This window comes from Piliocolobus tephrosceles, chromosome 14 (assembly GCF_002776525.5).
Source record: "Piliocolobus tephrosceles isolate RC106 chromosome 14, ASM277652v3, whole genome shotgun sequence".
Classification (NCBI taxonomy): Eukaryota; Metazoa; Chordata; class Mammalia; order Primates; family Cercopithecidae; genus Piliocolobus; species Piliocolobus tephrosceles.
In genome coordinates this window covers 33,274,272-33,297,068 of record NC_045447.1, presented here as the reverse complement: position 1 = coordinate 33,297,068, position 22,797 = coordinate 33,274,272, and the positions used below count along the sequence as shown (strand labels likewise).

The window sequence follows — 22,797 nt, the reverse complement described above, 5'->3', positions numbered from 1 at the left end:
AGGGGGGAGGGATTGCATTGGGGAGTTATACATGATATAAATGATGAATTGATGGGTGCTGACGAGTTGATGGGTGCAGCACACCAACATGGCACAAGTATACATATGTAACAAACCTGCATGTTATGCACATGTACCCTAGAACTTAAAGTATAGTAAAAAAATAAAATTAAATTAAAAAAAAAAAAGATTGTCTTGGCTATACAGGCCCTTTTTTTGGTTCCATATAAACTTTAAAGTAGTTTTTTCCAGCTCTGTGAAGAAAGTCAGTGGTAGCTTGATGGGGATAGCATTGAATCTATAAATTACCTTGGGCAGTATGGCCGTTTTCATGATATTGATTCTGCCTATCCATGAGCATGGAATGTTCTTCCATTTGTTTGTGTCCTCTTTTATTTTGTTGAGTAGTGGTTTGTAGTTCTCCTTAAAGCGTTCCTTCACATCCCTTGTAAGTTGGATTCTTAGGTGTTTTATTCTCTTTGTAGTAACTGTGAATGGGAGTTCATTCATGATTTGGCTCTCTGTTTGTCTGTTCTTGGTGTATAGGAATGCTTGTGATTTTTGCACATTGGTTTTGTATCCTGAGACTTTGCTGAAGTTGCTTATCAGCTTACGGAGATTTTGGGCTGAGAAGATGGGGTTTTCTAAATGTACAATCATGTCATCTGCAAACAAAGACAGTTTGACTTCCTCTCTTCCTATTTGAATATGCTTTATTTCTTTCTCTTGCCTCTTTGCCCTGGCCAGAGCTTCCAATAACTATGTTGAATAGGAGTGGTGAGAGAGGGCATCCTTGTCTTGTGCAAGTTTTCAAAGGGAATGCTTCCAGTTTTTGCCCATTCAGTATGATACTGGCTGTGGGTTTGTCATACATAGCTCTTGTTATTTTGAGATACGTTTCAACAATACCTAGTTTATTGAGAATTTTTAGCATGAAAGTTAGTTGAATTTTGTCTAAGGCCTTTTCTGCATCTATTGAGATAATCATGTGGTTTTTGTCTTTGGCTCTGTTTATGTGATGGATTACGTTTATTGATTTGCGTATGTTGAACCAGCCTTACGTCCCATGGATGAAGCTAACTTGATCCTGGTGGATAAACTTTTTGATGTGCTGCTGGATTCGGTTTGCCAGTATTTTATTGAGGATTTTTGCATCAACGTTCATCAGGGATACTGGCCTGAAAGTCTCTTTTTTTTTGTTGTGTCTCTGCCAGGCTTTGGTATCAGGATGATGCTGGCCTCATAAAATGAGTTAGAGAGTATTCCCTCTTTTTCTATTGATTGGAATAGTTTCAGAAGAAATGGTACTAGCTCCTGTTTGTACCTCCAGTAGAATTCAGCTGTGAATCTGTCTGGTCCTGGACTTTTTTTGATTAATTTCCTATTAATTATTGCCTCAATTTCAGAACCTGTTATTGTTCTATTCAGAGATTCAACTTCTTCATGGTTTAGTCTTGGGAGGGTGTATGTGTCCAGGAATTTATCTGTTTCTTCTAGATTTTCTAGTTTATTTGAGTAGAGGTGTTTATAGTGTTCTCTGATGGTAATTTCTATTTCTGTGGGATCGGTGTTGATATCCTCTTTATCATTTTTTGTTTCATCTATTTGATTCTTCTCTCTTTTCTTCTTTATTAGTCTTGCTAGCGGTCTATTTTGTTATCTTTAAAGAAAAAACAGCTCCTGGATTCGTTGATTTTTTTGAAGATTTTTTGTGTCTCTATCTTCTTCAGTTCTGCTCTGATCTTAGTTATTTCTTGCCTTCTGCTAGCTTTTGAATTTGTTTGCTCTTGCTTTTCTAGTTCTTTTAATTGCGACGTTAGGGTGTTGATTTTAGATCTTTCCTGCTTTCTCTTGTGGGCATTTAGTGCTATACATTTCCCTCTACAAACTGCTTTAAATGTGCCCCAGAGATTCTGGTAAATTGTAGCTTTGTTCTCATTGGTTTCAAAGAACATCTTTTTTATTTTTTATTATCATACTTTAAGTTCTAGGGTACATGTGCACAATGTGCAGGTTTGTTACATATGTATACATGTGTCATGTTGGTGTGCTGCACCCATTAACTCATCATTTACATTAGGTTTTTCTCTTAATACTATCCCTCCCCCCTCTCCCTACCCCACGACAGGCCCCAGTGTGTGATGTTCCCCGCCCTGTGTCCAAGTGTTCTCATTGTTCAGTTCCCACCTATGAATGAGAACATGCAGTGTTTGGTTTTCTGTCCTTGTGATAGCTTGCTCAGAATGATGGTTTCCAGCTTCATCCATGTCCCTACACAGGACATGAACTCATCCTCTTTTATGGCTGCATAGTATTCCATGGTATATATGTGCTACATTTTCTTTATCCAGTCTATTACTGATGGACATTTGGGTTGGTTCCAAGTCTTTGCAATTGTGAATAGTGCCGCAATAAACATACATGTGCATGTGTCTTTATAGTAGCATGATTTATAATCCTTTGGGTATATACCCAGTAGTGGGATGGCTGGGTCAAATGATATTTCTAGTTCTAGATCCTTGATGAATCGTCACGCTGTCTTCCACAATGGTTGAACTAGTTTACACTCCCAGCAACAGTGTAAAAGTATTCCTATTTCTCCACATCCTCTCCAGCACCTGTTGATTCCTGACTTTTTAATGATCCCCATTCTAACTGGTATGAGATGGTATCTCATTGTGGTCTTGATTTGCATTTCTCTGATGACCAGTGATGATAAGCATTTTTTCATGTGTTTGTTGGCTGCAAAAATGTCTTCTTTTGAGAAGTGTCTGTTCATATCCTTTGCCCACTTTTTGATGGGGTTGTTTGATTTTTTTCTTGTAAATTTGTTTAAGTTCTTTGTAGATTCCAGATATTAGCCCTTTGTCAATTTGGTAGATTGCAAACATTTTCTCCCATTCTGTAGGTTGCCTGTTCACTCTGATGGTAGTTTCTTTTGCTGTGCAGAGGCTCTTTAGTTTAATTAGATCCCATTTGTTTATTTTGGGTTTTGTTGCCATTGCTTTTGGTGTTTTAGTCATAAAGTCTATGCCCATGCCTATGTCCTGGATGGTATTGCCTAGGTTTTCTTATAAGGTTTTCATGGTTTTAGGTCTACCATTTAAGTCTTTAATCCATCTTGAATTAATTTTTGTATATGGTGTAAGGAAGGGATGCAGTTTCAGCTTTCTCCATGTAGCTAGTTAGTTTTCCCAGCACCGTTTATTAAACAGGGAATCCTTTCCCCATTTCTTGTTTTTGTCAGATTTGTCAAAGATCAGATGGTTGTAGCTGTGTGGTGGTATTTCCGAGGCCTCTGTTCTGTTCCATTGGTCTGTATCTCTGCTTTGATACCAGTACCATGCTGTTTTGGTTACTGTAACCTTGTAGTATAGTGTGAAGTCAGGTAGCTGGATGCCTCCAGTTTTGTTCTTTTTGCTTAGGACTGTCTTGGCAATGTGGGCTCTTTTCTCGTTCCATATGAGCTTTCAAATAGTTTTTTCTCTGAAGAAAGTCACTGGTAGCTTGATATATAAATTATAGAATCTATAAATTTCCTCGGGCCGTATGGCCATTTTCATAATATTGATTCTTCCTATCCTTGAGCGTGGACTGTTCAAAGAACATCTTTATTTCTGCCTTCATTTCGTTACTTACCCAGTAGTCATTCAGGAGCAGGTTGTTCAGTCTCCATGTAGTTGTGTGGTTTTCTGTGAGTTTCTTAATCCTGAGTTCTAATTTGATTGAACTGTGGTCTGAGCGGCAGTTTGTTGTGATTTCTGTTCTTTTACATTTGCTGAGGAGTGTTTTACTTCCAATTATGTGGTCAATTTTAGAATAAGTGCTATATGGTGCTGAGAAGAATATATATTCTCTTGATTTGGGGTGGGGGGTTCTGTAGATTTCTGTTATGCTCAGCTCTGGGCCTCATGTATTTCTTTATAGTAACATAAACAGCCATCTGTTGATGTACACTTAGGTGGTTCTCCTATCTTGGCTATTTGAATTCGGTTTACTAATATTTTTTTACATCAGAGAGATTGGCCTATAGTTTTCTTTTCTTTTCTTTTCTTTTTTCTTTTTTTTTTGTGGCGTCTTTGTCTGGATTAGGCATGAGCTGATGTTGGCCTCTGAAAATGTGTTAGGCACATTCCCTCTAGCTCTGTTTCCTTGGAAGAGTTTAAGAAATACTGGTATTATTTCTTTTTTGATAGTTGGTAAAAGTCAGCTGTGAAGTCATCTAGTTCTGGGCTTTTTAGTCCCTTGGGAGACTTTAAGTTTATATTGCAGTCTCTATTTGTTATTGACCTGTACAGGCTTTCTAATTCTTCCTGCTTTAATCTTGGTTGGTATAATTTTTAGGAATTTATTCACTTACTCTAGGGTATTTAGTTTGTTGGCATGTAATTGTTCATAGTAGTCGCTTATTATTATTTTTATTTCTTTGGTGTCTGTTGAAATGTCTCTACTTTTATTTCTGATTTTATTTAAGTCTTCTGTCTTTTTTTGCTTAGTGTAGCTAAGCATTTGTCAATTTTGTTTGGATTTTCAAAAAACTAACTCAGTTTGATTGATATTTTCCCATATGTTTTTTCTATTTGATTTATTTCTGTATTTTTTCCTTCCTAGTGCTAATTTTCGGTGTTCTTTGTTCTTTTTTTTATTTCCTTGATACATAATGTTAGTTATTTATTTGAAATATTTCTTTTTTTAATGTGGATATTTATTGCTATAAACTTCCCCCTTAGACCTACTTTTGCTGCATCATGTAAGTATTGGTATGTTTTGTTTCCACTGTCATTTGTTTCAGAATATTTTTAAATTTCCTTTTTGATTTCTTCTTTGACCCATTGGTTGCCCTGGAGCATCCTGTGTAATTTTCACATATTTTTGAATTTTCCAAAATTGTTCCTGTTGTTGATTTCTAGTTTGATACTGTTGTGATCAAAATGACACGATGTGATTTTAATGTTATTAAATTTGTTAGGACTTGTTTTGCAGCCTAACATGTGGTCTATCCTGGAGAATGTTTCATGTGCACTAGAGAAGAATGTGTATTTTGCTGTTGTTGGATGGAACATTCTATAGATGTTTATTATTGTATTGCTGTTTCATCCCTTCCTGTCTATTAGTATTTGCTTCATATATTTAGTTCCTCCAATATTGTGCACATACATATTTACAATTATTATGTTCTCTTGATGAATGGACTTTTTTGCCATTAAATACTGACCCTCTTTGTCTTTTCTGAAAGTTTTTGACCTGACGTCTGTTTTATCTGCTGTGTGTATACCCACCTCTGCTCTTTTTTGGTTATCATTTGCATGGAATATATTTTTCATTCCTTTACTTTCAGTTTGTGTGCATTCTTAAAGCTAAAGTGAGTTCCTTGTAGACAGCATATATAGTTGGATCTTTTTTTTTTTTTAAATCAGTTCAACCATTATATATCTTTTTTAGGGAATTTAATCCATTTACATTCATCCTAGGAAATGACTTTTCTCCTGCCATTTTGTTAATTGTTTTCTGTTTGTTTTGTAGATCCTTTGTTCCTTTCTTCCTCTTGTTATTTACCTAGGTTTATTTCATTTCTCTAATTTGCATATTCACTGTATTTTTTTGTGTGGTTACCATTGGGCTAACTTTAAGAATCTTGTAGTTAAAGCAGACTATTTCAAGCTGATAACAGCTTAACTTTACTCTCATAAAAGTACTCTAGATATTTTCCCTATTCTTCATTTATATTTTTGTTGCCTTAATTTACTTTTTTATCTTTTGTGTGTTCCTTAACTTCGAATTATAGCTGTTGTTTTTGACCATTTTGGTTTTTTATGTTTATACTAGAAGATTGAAAGATTTATGTAGCGCCATTACAGCACTGTGGTATTCTGAGTTTGATTTTGAAGTTATCTACTGGTGAATTATATACTTTCACATACTTTCTTGATAGTAATTGTTGTCCCTTTGCTTTCAGTTGTGGTAGTCGTAAGCATTTCTTGTAAGGCTGGTCTAGTGGTGATGAATTCTCTCAGCTTTTGTTTATCTGGGAAGATGTTTATATAACCTTAATATCTGAAGAATAGCTTTGCTGGGTATAGTATTTTTGGATGACACTTGTTTTCTTTCAGCTGTCTGAATATATCATCCCGTTTTCTCTTGACCTGTAAGATTTCTGTTGAGAAGTCTACTGATTATCTAATGGAGATTCCTTGTATGTGACATGTCAGTTTTCTCTTGATGTTTTTAGAATTTTCTCCTTGCCTTTTACTTTTGACGGTTTGGTGATTATGCATCTTGGTAAAGATGTCTTTGGGTTGAACCTGTTTGGGGACTTTTGAGCTTCCTGGATCTGGATATCAGTATTTCAACTAAGACTTGGGAAGTTTTCAGCAAATTTGATTTATTAAAAAAAATTTTTTTAGAGACAGAGTCTTGCCCTGTTGCCCAAGCTGGAGTGCAGTGTCATAGACATAGCTCACTGCAACCTTGAACTCCTTGGGTCAAGTGATCTTCCCCACCTCAGCCTCTCAAAAATAGCTGGTATTAGAGGTTGTTCCACCATGCCTGGCTAACTAAAACACATTTGTTTTTGGTAGAGATAGGGTCTCACTATGTTGCCCTGGCTTGTCCTGAACTCCTGGCCTCAAGTGACCCTCTCATTTTGGCCTTCCAGAGTGCTGGGATTACATATGCGGATTATTTTATTAAATAAGCTTTCTGTCCCTTTTACTGTCTCTTCTGCTTCTGTGGCTTTCATAATGTGAAAATTTGTTTGCCAGATAGTGTCCCATAAGTCCCATAGGCTTTCTTTACTCTTTTTCATTCTTTTTCCTTTTTTTCTCTTGACTGGCTGATTTCAATAAGTTGTTCTGAAGTCACAAATTCTTTTTCTACTTTTCTAATCTGCTGTTGAAGCTCTATTTTTTTTTTTTTAATTTCATTCATTGGATTCTTCAGCTTCAAGAGTTGTGATTGGTTCTTTTTAAATGATTTCTGTCTCCGTTGAGTTTCTCATTCAGATCTCTAATCATTTTCCTGGTTTTGTTGAATTATCTGTATTCTCTTGTGTCTCACTGAGTTTCCTTAAGATCATTATTTTGAATTCTTTTTTAGGCAGTTTATAACTTTTCATTTCTTTGGGGTCAGTTACTGGAGGATTACTGTGTTTCTTTTGTGGTGTCACATTTCCTTGCTTTTTTATATTTTGTGTGTCCTACCCAGCATTCATATCTGCACATCTGGTGGAACAATCACCTCTTCCAAACTTTACATAGTGGTTTTCATAGGGAAAGGCTTTCACCTGTATATACCAATTGGGCAGGGTATGGTGGCTCTTATTCTGAGTGGGCACACTGGTGTAGTTTCTGTGCAGCTTCTTTAACTATAATCAGTGTCATTGATGACTTTGGGTGCCTAAGTGGCTTAAGCTTTAAGAGTTTGTTGCAGCAGTACTGGCAGCATGAGTTATTAGGATCCACAGTTGCAAGGACTTTGGGGTCCTCGAGTTCTTGTTTTCCCAACAATGGGAGCGATCCTAACTGAGGGGATCCTTCTTGGTGTCTGATCTGACATGGCCCACAGGCAGTCACAGCAGTGCTGGGCTGCAGGGTGCATGCTCGGATTGGCTGTGGAGCCAGTGTGCTGAGCTCAGGGTCTCTTGAAACTACTGTAGCACCTGGGACTTGGGCTGCACATTTACTCTATGAGATCTGAGTAGATGCAGATCGGCCACAAAATTAGGGTCTGTGATGCTAAGGTTCACCACAGCAGCTTGTCTCATGGGGCAGGGACATAGCTATGACTCTGATCCTGGGGGCAGGGCACAGAACTGGCATAGCTCTGGAGAAGAAGGGGTGCTCCAGAGGCCTGAGCCCCAGAGAGCTAGAGTCCCAGAGTCAAGAGTACACACCAGAAACTCAGGCCCTGGGGCATGAGGCACTGTGCAGTGGGGACTCTGGACCCTAGGCTGGTAGTACACAGCAGAGTCCTAAGTTTTGTGAGGCCAGGTGCAGCAACAACAGTTACCCAGTAATGGTGGAGCACAGCTGTGTCTTGGGCCCTGGAGGGCAAGAAGTAGCACAAGGATGACTCTACTCTCTGAGGAAGTGGGATGCCTCAGCAGTGTAGACTCTTCCGGTTCTATGGAAGTAGGGTGTTGCATTCGTTCCGCCTGAAAGACAGGGTGGTTCAACTCAACCAATGCTCTATTTCCCTGGGATGCGGGGCCCTGCATGTTTCAGTTGCCAAGGGGGATCAACTGCTTGGCTAGACCAGTGCACATGTTCCCTGGGAGGTAGGGTGCCATGTCAGCTTTGGTGCTGCTTTGGCTCAGGTGCCAGAGGTGTGACTGCTCTGCTTGGCCAAAGCCCTCATTTCTCAGAAGGTGAAGTGCTGCATTAGCTTAGACCCTGAGGAGTAGGACGCAGAAACAACTGGGATATAGGGGATGGAGTGGCTCCATAGCAGCTTGACCCCAAGAGTAGGGCATTGTAGCAGGTAGGCTTGAGGATGGCAGGTCACTAGACAGGCATGTTACAGTGACAACAAAACCTTAGGGATGGAAGGGTACAGTAACTATTTATGTACAGAGCAGGATGCACTCCCAGAGATGCTCTGCTTTCAAAATGGTATAGCACAGTAGCAGGTAGGGCTACAGAAGATGAGGGAGGTGTAGGATTCTTCCTTGGGGTGAACACAGCCATATGGACTCTGGGCAATTCCCTCAGCTGGGTTCAGTACCTATGAGGGCTGCAGAAGTCCACAGTGGTGAAGACTGTGGGTGTTCATCGTAGTGATGATGGTTGTTGGGGTTCTGTTGTTTACCTTTTCTTGGAAGGGAGAAGTCCCTCCTGATTTCAAGCTGACCCTCTCAGGGGAAGTAGTGGTGGACACAAGGACTTTTATTCCCTTCTCTATGTGGCCATACTGTGTTTTTGTGCTCTATGGAGTTGCTTCTGCTCCTTTGCGGTATTCTGGTACTCTCCTTTAGTTATTTTCATCAAAATGTAGTTGTTATTTATTGTTTTGTTTGTTTGTTTTGGGGTGGAGGGCAGGGCTAGGAACTTGTAGTTGGCCACCTTGCTAACATCACTCTATTTTCTTGTTTCTTATGCTTTTGACATCAGTAAGAATCCATTGCCAAATCTAAGGTCATGAAGATTTTCCCCTGTGTTTTCTTTAAAGAGTTATCTTAAAAGAAGCTCACAGATCCATTTGAGTTAATTTCTTTTCTTTTCTTTTTTTTTTTTTGAGACAAGATCTCACTCTGTCACCCAGGCTGAGTGCAGTGGCACTGTCACAGCTCACTGCAGCCTCAACTTCCCAGCCTCAAGCAATGCCCCCATCTCAGCCTCCTGAGTAGCTGGGACTACAGGCATATATTGCCACACCCAGGTAATTTTTATGTTTTATTTTTTGTAGAGATGGAGTCTTACTATGTCACCCAGGTTAGTCTCAAACTACTGGATGCAAGCGATACTCCTGCCTAGGTCTCCCAAAGTGCTGGATTATAGGCGTGAGTCACTGTGCCTGGCCTGAGTTAATTTTTATATATCATATGAATTAGGGGTTCGCCTTCATTCTTTTGTATGTGGATATATAGTTGTCCCAGAACCATTTATTGAATTATTTTCCCACTGAATAGACTTGGCACCCTACTAGAAAATCAGTTGAACATAGATGTGTGGGTTTATTTCTAGACTGTCTGTTCTATTCCATTGTCTATGTGTTTATCATTGTGCTAGTACCATACCGTTTTGATTACTGTAGCTTTTTAGTTAAGTTCCGAAATTGGGCAGTGTATGTCCTTTAACTTGGTTCTTTTTTTTTTTTTTTCCAAGATTGTTTTGGCCATGCAGGGTCCCTAGCAATTTCATGTGAATATGAGGCTTCCTTAAAAATCCTAGGTAATTTTTTCCATTTCTGCAAAAAAAAAAAAAAAAAAGTAATCAAACAAAAAACAAAAACAGTGATGGAATTTTGATAGAGATAACATTGACCCCGTAGATCGTTTTGGAAATTGTTGCTCTCTTATACCAATATTAAGTGTTCCTTTTTCTGTTTTTAGACAGAGTCTCACTGTGTCCCCTAGGCTGGAGTGCAGTGGCATGATTTCAGCTCACTGCAACCTCTATCTCCTGAGTTCAAGAGATTCTCCTGCCTCAGCCTCCTAAGTAACTGGGATTACAGGCGCATGCCACCACACCAGGCTAATTTTTGTATTTTTAGTAGAGACAGGGTTTCACCATGTTGGCCAGGCTGGTCTTGAACTCCTGACATCAAGTGATCTGCCTGCCGTGGCCTCCCAAAATGTTGGGATTATGGGCATGAGCCACTGTGCCTGGCCAGTTTTAAGTCTTCCAATGTATGAACATCGGATAGCTTTCTATTTAATTAGATCTTATTAAACTTTTTTTTTTTTTTTGAGACAGAGTCTTGCTCTGTCACCTGGGCTGGAGTGCAGTGGTACGATGTTGGCTCACTGCACCCTCTGCCTCCTGGGTTCTAGTGATTCTCCTGCCTCAGCATCCCGAGTAGCTGGGATTACAGGTGCACACCACCACACCCAGCTAGTTTTTGTATTTTCAGTAGAGACAGGGTTTCACCATGTTGGCCAGGCTGGTCTCAAACTCCTGGGGTCAAGCGATCCACCCTCTTCAGCCTCCCAAAGTGCTGGAATTACAAGCATGAGCCACCACACCCGACCCGTAGGTATTCTTTAAATGCTAGTATGTGAAATTGTTTCTTAATTGCCTTCATATTGCTTATTGCTGCCAGTTCATTTAATAAAAAAATCTAGTCCTGCCAAAAACAAAGTCAAGTTGTCCCTTGTCCCCACAGTAACTCTTTTAGAGTGTTTTCCTTCTTTTCCTTCTCTACCCCAAGTTTTAAGAAGTAAAATATACGTATTGTGGAAAATTTGGGAAAATGTTAACATAAAAGAAACTTCTAATACATTGTTTAGTGACAATTTCTGTTAATGTGTCAGTATATTTCTATATTTTTCTGCATAAACATATTTTTACAGTAAATAAATGCAGTAAGACTGAATAATGGTTTCTAAAGTTCTAATGGTTTTCAACCCTTGAAATCTGAAATGTTACCAATATGGGAACACACTCTTTGTGTATTTGCAAATTAGAAATCTTGAGATGAAGAGATCGTCCTGGATTTCTGGTGGGACTGAATGCAGTCACATGTATCCTCATAAGAGGAAAACAGAGGGAGATTTGACCACACATCTCAGAGATTAGAATGATATAGCCACAAGCCAAGGAATGCTGGTAGCTCCCAGAAGCTGAAAAAGACAAGGAATGGATTCTTTCCTAGTGTCTTCAGAGGTAGTGTGGCGCTACTGACACTTTGATTTTGACTGAGTGATACTGATTTTAAATTTCTCTATTTTAAGCCACTGAATTTGTTGTAATTTATTACAGTAGCCACAGGAAAGTAATAGAGATTTTGATACACGATGTGGTGTGCTGCTGTAACAGACACCTGGGATTAGATAATTGGTGGAGGCTAGAGGAATTTTGAAGTATGCAGTAGAACTATGGATGTTAAAGGCACTTCTGGTGAGGGATCTGAAGGAAGTGAGGAGCATATTAGAGAGAGCCTATAAATATATAGTCTTAGAGAATACATATATTGTTAGAAGCAAAATGTTGGTAGGAATGTTGTTAAAAGTGCTGGTGAAGACTTGGAAGGAAACGAGGAACATGATATTGGGAACTGGAGAAAGGTTATCCTTGTTATATAGTGGTGGAAACTTGGCTGCACAATTGTTTGCCACAGTTGTGTGGAAACCATAACTTGTAATCAGTAAACATGGATATTTTTGCTGAGGAAATTTCCAAGCAAAGTGTTCCAGGTGCAGCCTGGTTTCTTCCTGATGCTTATAGTAGAGTGCAAGAGGAAAGAGTTAAATTGAGGGAATGAATGCTACTAACCAAACAAACAAATAAAACCCCTCAAAACCAGGACTCTATCATTTGGGAAATTTTCAGCCTATTGAGACTGCAAAGTTGATAAAACTGAAATTCACTCTGGAGAGAAGTGAGGGTGTGACTGGACAACTTTTCCTAGTGTTGAAGGGATTGGATGTTTGACTCATGGATCCATTCAATCATTATAGCAGAAGCCAGGGATAGAGGGGAAGTTATCCAAGAAAGATCTGTGAAAGACTCTCTTTGCCTAGTGACATGGATTGGTGTGCATACACAGGAGACCCAGTGGGGATTTGGAAATATTAAATCAGAAGAAACACTGCCAGCTTGGACTGAAAGGAGAAAGACAAGATTAAATGAAAGAAGGCTGTCAGACTTTTAAAATTCTGCAGACCAGAATCAGGCTGATAAAACTGCTCACCTGCAAACATATGCTTGAAAAAGGAAGGGAAAGGAAGAATGACTTCATGGTAGGAGCTACAGGCCCAGAGGCCTGAGGCCAGGCCCATAGTCTGGATTCAGGTGCAGAGGCCAGAACCACCAATGTAGAGGTTGAAGCTGTGGACTCACCTCAATCCAAAGAAGATTATTCCCAGGCCTTGAATCCTAATGGAATTTGCCCTTCTGGATTTCAAAATGGCTTGGGTCTGTTGAACCTTTTTCCTTCTCTTTTCTCCCTTTTGGAATGGCAATATCTTTAACTGTTATTCAGTGCTTACTTCATCATTGCATTTTGGAAGCAGATAACTTGTTTGCTAGTTTCAGAGGAAACTAATATAGTAAGCATAAGGATTTTCTAAATGCATTCTAATCTTTTAAACAAATCTCATACTCCAATTTAAAATGGACTTTTTCCTAAATTTAAGACCTTCTCCAATGCCTTGCCCCAGTGCATTGTCTATGAAATCCTTATTCCTTAGATTCAACCCTTAAGATGATACAATCCAAAATGGTAGATGTGTATGCCAAGGCAATGCTCATAATGAGCCACCGTGGTGCAGAAAACAAACAGTGAGAAAGAGAAGCAAAATAACCTTAAAACAGATATAATTCCATGTTTTTATCTTATCCTTTAAAAATTTTAATTTTGTGTGCATTTTATAATGCAGTTATATATAATTTCCAAATTAATTGATAGCCATAATTTGGGAATGCTGTAAAACTTTTTTTTTTAACCGATAGGGATGTACAATCAAAAAGGTTTAGAGACTACTGTTCCGAAACATGGCTGTTGGCAGTGCATTTGGTGGTCCCGCAGATCTGTTTCTTTCTTCAACAGTGTTTGGATGGAACAGATATGGGGACTAAAGAAAAAAAAAGGAAAACAATAAAATAAAACATGACTGTTACTCAATCATATTGTTAAGCGAGATCCAGAACCTGAAAAAGACAAAGAGTGGATTCTTTCTTAGAGTCTCTAGAGGTAGTATGACCCTACTGACACTTTGATTTTAACTGAGTGGTACTGATTTTACATTTTTCTGTTTTAAGCCACTGAATTTGTTGTAATTTATTACAGTAGCCACAGGAAAGTAATTCAGGTTTGGTCTATTGTCCAAACTTCACCCTGTTTTGAACTCAGTCCTTTGCTTGTAATAAATAAATAAAGTAATAAAATGACTTATAGGAACCTTTAGATTTGTCCTGTTTTGCAGTGTGGCATTCTTAGAGTTTATCATTTATCTTTTTTACTTGTAAGATAGAGAGCTAGGCAATGATTTGTTACTGAGATATACTTTAAATATGCGGCAAGTATATAACATAAAGTAATGCTTCTTATTTGGTAAATTAGCATCTTATTTTAGACTTTACAATCTAAGCATTAATATATTAGCTAAAACTAATATGCTGTGCTGGAGTTAGCTAAATGATGGGCTGGAGATGGCTTTTATCATTTTATGAGAACCAGTTGTGTACCTCTCTCCTCTTCCATGTAGCAGCCTGACATTGGCCATGATGGGAGTATTTACATCATGGAAATCGGCAAATGCTAAAAATCTGGCCTTTCTTTTTCTCGACTCCACTCTGTGAGCTTTTTAGCACTGTAAGGTTTTTAATGACTAATTCCAAATCATGCTGTATAATGTGGAACTTTGAAATCCTTTATGAAAAAATTGTTGTATGGCCAAATATGTTTCAGAAATATTGCATATAGAAATGTACTCTTTTTGTTGGAGAGTCAGAATATGTATGGTTATTCTAAAATCTATAGTTTATGATGTGAAGAAAGGTATTTAACTTTGTATAACTCAGCATTTTCAACACTTTTTAAAGTGTATTAACAAAACTCATCTTTGCATTACATCTATTAATAACCCATTAAATTAATGTTTTGCAGAGCACTCTTTGAAAAAGATGGAGATATGTCATATTTATTACTTGCTGATATAAAATGTGTTTTATTTTCAGCCCTTCCAAGGTAACCCTTCTGGGGTCAGTTATCTTCACATTCCAGCACACCCAGCATCTGGCAATATCAAAGCATAATCTTATGTTCCTTTATACCATCTTTATTGTGGCCACAAAGGTAAGAATTCAAAGTACCTATAATTATTACAAATCCTGTATAACCATTCCCCTTTGATACAATTCCGCGTACTGGGCAAGTAAGAGGAACATTTATTTATTGTTATTATCTAAGAGGAAGAATTTGGGGAGGTTTACTCAGTACATCTATGACTTTCTGAAACTTAACTTTTCTGTGATTTCTTATTTGCTTTATGCTAGGGCTATCAGGAAACACTTGCAGATAGCCTAGTAGTATATTGGAGAAGAGAGAGTAGTAGAAATAGCCAACATTGATCAGAGACTGCAAAGATGATACTGTCTCATTTGTAAAATGAGATACTTGAGATAGATATTTTCTGAGTTTCCTTTAAGCTCTAAAATTTCAAATATTTTATATAGGACATATTTGTGGTCATTCTTTTCTATTAATATTGCCTGGGTGGAAGCTTTATTCCTTCTTAAAGATAGGTTAGAGACAGGCAGTCTTGGGTTCAAATCCCAGCTTTGCTGGCTAATCCCTGAATAGACAGGCCACTTAATGTCGCTGAATCCTAATTTTCTCGTCTTCATTGTACAATTGTTGAGAGGATTAGAGAGGATGCATGTATTTCTGTCACTGTATCTGACGTATCTTATGAATTTTATTTGCAGCTGTATCATGAGGCTAATTCTGACTATTCATACCATGAATAAGTATTGTTCCCTGTTCACAAGTAGACAATTGATTTTATAATACAATTATTATTTAAGTCTGGAAAATTTTATGGGCACCTCTATTTTAGACTAGATATTTTTGGCTAAAAACTTATCTTTAGGAGTTTTAAAAGGAAAACAGGATAGATAATATGTGTCTTAGGATGAAGTCACTGTATGAATCATTCATTTTTGTTTCAGTAGTCTCTGAAATGGAGATGGTCTGTGGCTGTAATTCAAGTAACAAATATTGGAGGCAAAATCTCTTCACATGTAGTCTCTTCCAGTCCTCAAATTTTGAGCTGTATATATTTTTTCTAACGGCTTTATTGAGATATATTTTCCATACTGTGTTAGTCTGTTCTCATGCTGCTAATAAAGACATACCTGATACTGGGTAATTTATAAAGAAAAAGAAGTTTAATGGACTCACATTTCCACATGACTGGGGAGGCCTCACCATCATGGCAGAAGACGGAGGAGGAGCCAAGGCACATCTGACATGGCAGCAGGCAAGAGAGGTTGTGCAGGGGAATTTTATAAATGTCCCATTTATAAAACCATCAGATTTCGTGAGACTTACTCACTATCCCAAGAACAGCACGGGAAAGACCCTCATGATTGAGTTACCTTCATCTGGCCCCTCCCTTGTACAATTCAAGGTGAGATTTAAGTGTGGAGATATGAGTGATGTATGGTTTGAGCCAAACCGTATCACATATCATACAGTTCACTTAAAGTGTATAATTGGATAGTTTTTTAGTATATTCATGGAGTTTTGCAGTTATCACTACAAATCAGTATTAGAACATTTTTATCACTCCAGAAAGAAACATTGTATTCTTTAAAAGTCATTTCACATTTTCCCCAATACTTTCAGCTATAGGCCATTTTATTTATCCACTCATCAGTTGATGGACATTTTGATTGTCTCACTTTTTGGCTAAAATGAATAATCTGTGAACACTCATGTAAAAATTTTTGTGTGGACATGTGATTCATTTCTCTTGAGTATATCATCTATGAATGGAATTTTTAGGCCATATGTTAATTCTGTTTATCCTTTTGAGGAACTGACAGATTGTTTTACAAAGTAGCTTCATCTTTTTATATTCCCACCAGCAATGTATGAGATTTCCAATTTCACCACACCATTACTAGTGCATAGTATTGTATTTTTTGTTATAGCCACCCTAGTGGGTGTGAAGTGGCACCTCATTGTGGTTTTGATGTACATTTCCCTGATGACTAATGATGCTGAGTATCTTTTTTGTGCTTGTTAGGCATTTGTATATCTTCTTTGGAAGATCATGTGCCCATTTTTAATTTATATTTTGTTTTAATGTTGAGTTGTAAAATTCCTTTCATATTTTGGATACTAGAACCCTATCAGATTTAATGATTTGCAGATTTTTTTTCCATTCTGTTAAGTTTTTTTTTTCACTGATAGTGCCCTTAGAAGCACAAATTGGTAAAATTTTGATGAAGGCCAGGCTCAGTGGCTCACGCCTGTAATCCCAGCACTTTGAGAGGCTGAGGTGGGCAGATCACCTGAGGTCAGGAGTTTGAGACCAGACTAGCCAACAGGGTGAAACCCCATCTCTACTAAAAATATGAAAATTAATTGTGGGTGCCTATAATCCCAGCTACTCAGGAGGCTGAGGCAGTAGAATCACTTGAACCAGGGAGGCAGAGGTTGCAGTGAGACGAGATTGCGCCGCTGCACTCGAGCCTGGGCAACAGAGAAAGACACTGTCTCAAAAAAACAAAAACAAAAACAAAACCAACAACACTCTTTTTTTATGAGTCCAATTACCTATTTTCTCTTTTATTATGTGTTCTTTGTATGTCATAACTAAGAAACCATTGCCAAATCTAAGATCATGAAGATTTACCTCTATATTTTCTTCAAGAGTTTTAGTTTTAGTTTTAGCTCTTGTATTTAGTTTTTATGATCTGTTTTGGGTTAAGTTTTGTGTATGGTATGATGAACAGTCCAAGGTTTTTCATGTGGGATATCTAGTTCTTCCAGCACTGTTTATTGTAAAAACAATTCTTTTCCTTTGTGAATTGCCTTTACAATCTTGTCAAAAATCAGTTGACTGTAAATTTGAGGGTTTATTTCTGGATTCTCAATTTTATTCCATCCATATGTGTGCCCGTACTTATGCTATTACTACTATGTCTTAATTGTTGTAGCATTGTAGTTAGTTTTGAAATCAAGACGTGTGACTGTGGTAGGATACAAGATGGCTGATTAGAAGCAGCTGTGATCCATGGCACTCATGGAAAGGAGTGAAAAGGGGTAAGTGAATTCAGCACCTTCAACTGAAATACCCACCTTGCAGTGGGACTGTCCAGGCAGACAGCTCAACCCACGGAGAAGGAAGAAAAGCTGTGGGGTGGGGGACCTTGGGCTTTGGAACGCCCAAATGGTTTGGACAAGGAAGGTCCCTTCCAGTGCGGCACACCTCCTCTACCGAAAAGCAGCCAGACTGCTTTTTTAAGCGGGTCCCTGATTCTGTTCCTCCTGACTGGGTGAGACCTCCCAATAGGGATCTCCAACCACCTCCTACAGCTGGGAACAGCATGGAGCCAAAGGAACCCCCACTGCCAGCCAAGGGAAGCAATGAGTGATTATGCAACCTTGCCCAGGGATCCACACTTCTGTCATGGACCTTTGCAACCCATGGATCAGGAGATCCCCTTGTGAACCCATGCCACCAGGGTCTTGGGTCTGATGCACAGAGCTGTGTGGAGTTTTGGCAGAGCACACACAGAGACACAGGAGTTTGTATACTCTGGCCCTGGGGTCCCCAGCAAGTGAGGAAATCCATCCGTACATATTCCTAGGAAGGGGGCTGAATCCAGGGAACCAAGCAGCATCATGCTGCAGGCCCCACTTCCATGGCATCTCACAATCTAAGACCCACTGGCTTGGGTTCCAGTCTGTCAACAGCAACAGGCTGGAATCTGCCTGAGACAGGTCTGAGTGCCTGGGGGGAGGGGCGGCTGGCATCTATGTGGTTTGGTAGATGCCAAACCGTTCCAGCCTGCCGGCTTTGGAGAATATGAACAGTCCAGATGAGGAAGGGTCCCCCACAACACAGCACAGCTGCCTTGGTAGGTCATGGCCAGACTGCTTCTTTAAGCAGGACCCTGATTCATTCCTCCTCACTGGGCGGGACCTTCCTGTGGGGCCTTCAGCCACTTCAAAAGGGTTCTATTGGGACGTAGCTCTTAGGGGGAGGAGTGGCCACCATCTCTGTGGTTTGGCAGACTTAGCCACTGTAGTCTGCTGGCTTTGGAGAATACAAATGTTACAGATGAGAAAGGGTTTCCCCTCAGTGCAACACAGCTGCTTTACTAGATTATTACCAGACTGCTTTTTTAAGCCGGACCCTGATCCATTCCTCTTCACTGGACAGGACCTCCCTACAGGGACTTGATCCATTCCAGCCAAGGTTCTCCATCTCTCCCTGGGATGGAGCTCCCAGAGGGAGGGCCAGTCACCATCTCTGTGACTCAGTTGACTCATCCATTCTAGGCTGCCGGCATTGGAGTGCCCAAATGGTTTGGACAAGGAAGGTCCCTCCAGTGCAGCACACCTCCTCTACCAAAAAGCAGCCAGACTGCTTTTTAAAGTAGGTCCCTGATTCTGTTCCTCCTGACTGGGTGAGACCTCCCAATAGGAATCTCCAGCCACCTCCTATAGGTACATTCGGTCTGGCAGCAGGTCAGTACCCGCCTGAGGCAGAGCTTCCAGGGAAGGAGCTGACTGCCATCTTTGCTGTTTCATAGCCGTCACTGATGATACCTCCAGGTTTGGGAAAAACCAAGGTTACTAGGGTCTGGAATGGACCCTCAGCAAACCACGGCAACCCTATAGGAGACTGGCCTGACTGTTAAAAACAAACAGAAAACAACAACAACATAAACAAAAAAGACCCCATAAAAACCCCATTCGAAAGTCAGCAACCTCAAAGATCAAAGGTAGATAAACCCACAAAGATTAGAAAGAACGCAAAAATAGTGAAAACTCAAAAAGCCAGAGTGTCTTTTCTCCCCCAAATGATGGCAGCATCTCTGCAGCAAGGACATGGAACTAGGCTGAGGCTGAGATGCCTGACTTGACAAAAGTAGGCTTCAGAAGGTGAGTAATAATGAACTTCACTGAGCTAAAGGAGCATGTTCTAACCCAATGCAAAGAAGCTAAAAATCATGATAAAACAGTAAAGGAGATGATAGCCAGAATAGTCAGTTTAGAGAGGAACATAATTGACCTGATGGAACTGAAAAACACAACATGAGAACTTCACAATGCAATCACAAGTATCAACAGCAGAATACCTGAAGCAGAGGAAAGCAGCTCAGAGCTTGAAGACTATCTTTCTGAAATGAGACAGGCAGACAAAAATAGAGAAAAAACAACGAAAAAGAATGAACAAAACCTCTGAGAAATAGGAGATTATGTAAACAGACTTAACCTGTGATTGGAGTACTTGAAAGACACGAGGAGACTGGAACCAAGCTGAAAAACATACTTCAGGATATCATCCAGGAGAACTTCCCCCACCTAACAAGACAAGCCAACATTCAAGTTCAGGAAATCCAGGGAACCCCAGTAAGATACTCCACGAGAAGATCAACCCCAAGATGCATAATCATCAGATTCTCCAAGGTTGAAATGAAAGAAAAAATGTTAAGGGCAGCCAGAGAGAAAGACCAGGTCAGCATCAAAGGGAAACCCAGCAGACTAACAGCGGACCTCTCAGTGGAAACCCTACAAGCCAGAGGAGATTGGGGACCAATATTCAATATTCTTAAAGGAAAGAATTTCCAAACCAGAATTTCATGTCCAGCCAAAATAAGCTTCATAATTGAAGGAGAAATAAGATCCTTTTCAGACAACCAAATGCTGAGAGAATTAATCACCACCAGGCCTGCCTTGCAAGAGCTCCTGAAGGAAGCACTAAATATGGAAAGGCAAAACCATTACCAGCCACTACAAAAACACACTGAAGCACAGACCAGTGACACTATGAAGCAACCACATAAACAAGTCTGCAAAATAACCAGCTAGCATCATGATGATAGGATCAAATTCATGTAACAACAATACTAACCTTAAATATAAATGGGCTAGATGCCCCAATTTAAAGACCCAGAATGTCAGGCTGGATAAACAGCCAAGACCCATTGGTATTCTGTCTTCAAGAGACCCATGTTCTGCGCAAAGACACACATAGGCTCAAAATAAAGGGATGGAGGAAAATTTACCAAGCAAATGGAAAACAGAGAAAAAAAGCAGGGTTGCAATCCTAGTTTCAGACAAAACACACTTTAAAACCAATGAAGATAAAAAAACACAAGTGCATTACATAATGGTAAAGGGTTTCATTCAACAAGAAGAGCTAACTATTCTAAGTATATATATACCCAATACAGGAGCACCCAGATTCGTAAAGCAAGTTCTTAGAGATCTACAAAGAGACCTAGACTTCCACACAATAATAGTGGGAGACTTTAACACCCCGCTGACATATTCGATCATTGAGACAGAAAATTAACAGAGATATTCAGGACCTGACCTCAGCTCTGGATCAAGCAGACCTGATAGATAGCTACAGAACTCTCCGCTCAAAAACAACAGAATGTATATTCTTCTCATTGCCACACAGCACTTAATATAAAATTGACCGGAATAGGAACAGCTCCAGTCTCCAACTCCCAGCGCGAGCGACACTGAACACTGGTGATTTCTGCATTTTCAACTGAGGTACTGGGGTCATCTCACTAGGGGGTGCCAGACAATCAGTGCTGGTCAGCTGCCGCAGCCCGACCAGCAAGAGCTGAAGCAGGGCGAGGCATCGCCTCACCTGGGAAGCGCAAGGGGGAAGGGAATCCCTTTTCTAAGCCAGGGGAACTGAGACACGCAACACCTGGAAAATCGGGTAACTCCCACCCCAATACTGCGCTTTAAGCAAACAGGAACACCAGGAGAATATATCCCACACCTGGCCGGGAGGGTCCCACGCCCACGGAGCCTCCCTCATTGCTAACACAGCAGTCTGCGATCTAACCGCAAGGCAGCAGGGAGGCTGGGGGAGGGGCGCCTGCCATTGCTGAGGCTTAAGTAGGTAAACAAAGCTGCTGGGAAGCTCGAACTGGGTGGAGCTCACAGCAGCTCAAGGAAACCTGCCTGTCTCTGTAGATTCTACCTCTGGGGACAGGGCACAGCTAAATAACAACAACAACAACAAAAAAAGCAGCAACCTGTGCAGACGCAAACGACTCTGTCTGACAGCTTTGAAGTGAGCAGTGGATCTCCCAACACGGAGGTTGAGATCTGAGAAGGGACAGACTGCCTGCTCAAGTGGGTCCCTGACCCCTGAGTAGCCTAACCGGGAGACATCCCCCACTACAGGCAGTCTGACACCCTACACCTCACAGGGTGGAGTACACCCCTGAGAGGAAGCTTCCAAAGTAAGAATCAGACAGGTACACTCACTGTTCAGCAGTATTCTATCTTCTGCAACCTCTGCTGCTGATACCCAGGCAAACAGGGTCTGGAGTGGACCTCAGGCAATCTCCAACAGACCTACAGCTGAGGGTCCTGACTGTTAGAAGGAAAACTATCAAACAGGAAGGACACCTATACCAAAACCCCATCAGTACACCACCATCATCAAAGACCAGAGACAGATAAAACCACAAAGATGGGGAAGAAGCTGGGCAGAAAAGCTGGAAATTCAAAAAATAAGAGCGCATCTTCCCCTGCAAAGGAGCGCAGCCCATCGCCAGCAACGGATCAAAGCTGGTCAGAGAATGACTTTGACGAGATGAGAGAAGAAGGCTTCGGTCCATCAAACTTCTCAGAGCTAAAGGAGGAATTATGTACCCAGCGCAAAGAAACTAAAAATCTTGAAAAAAGAGTGGAAGAATTGACAGCTAGACTAATCAGTGCAGAGAAGGTCATAAATGAAATGACAGAGATGAAAACCATGACACGAGAAATACGTGACAAATGCACAAGCCTCAGTAACCGACTCGATCAACTGGAAGAAAGAGTAGCAGCGATTGAGGATCAAATGAATGAAACGAAGTGAGAAGAGAAACCAAAAGAAAAAAGAAGAAAAAGAAATGAACAAAGCCTGCAAGAAGTATGGGATTACGTAAAAAGACCAAATCTACGTCTGATTGGGGTGCCTGAAAGTGAGGGGGAAAATGGAACCAAGTTGGAAAACACCCTTCAGGATATCATCCAGGAGAACTTCCCCAACCTAGTAGGGCAGGCCAACATTCAAATTCAGGAAATACAGAGAACGCCACAAAGATACTCCTCCAGAAGAGCAACTCCAAGACACATAATTGCCAGATTCACCAAAGTTGAAATGAAGGAAAAAGTCTTAAGGGCAGCCAGAGAGAAAAGTCGGGTTACCCACAAAGGGAAGCCCATCAGACTAACAGCAGGTCTCTCGGCAGAAACTCTACAAGCCAGAAGAGGGTGGGGGCCAATATTCAACATTCTTAAAGAAAAGAACTTTAAACCCAGAATGTCATATCCAGCCAAACTAAGTTTCATAAGTGAAGGAGAAATAAAATCCTTCACAGATGAGCAGATGCTTAGAGATTTTGTCACCACCAGGCCTGCCTTACAAGAGACCCT

At 40.1% G+C, this 22,797-nt stretch overlaps 1 protein-coding gene across 2 annotated transcripts in view; it reads left to right on the top strand.

Moving 5' to 3' along the window:
* Nucleotides 1-22,797, top strand: part of TMEM38B (transmembrane protein 38B) — a 285,502-nt gene that overhangs the window by 38,767 nt on the left and 223,938 nt on the right. For both annotated transcript variants that reach the window (XM_026456267.1, XM_026456266.1), the window contains exon 5: nucleotides 14,337-14,454. In XM_026456267.1, the coding sequence (XP_026312052.1) occupies nucleotides 14,337-14,454 (118 nt within the window). The remainder of the gene's footprint in view (nucleotides 1-14,336; nucleotides 14,455-22,797) is intronic.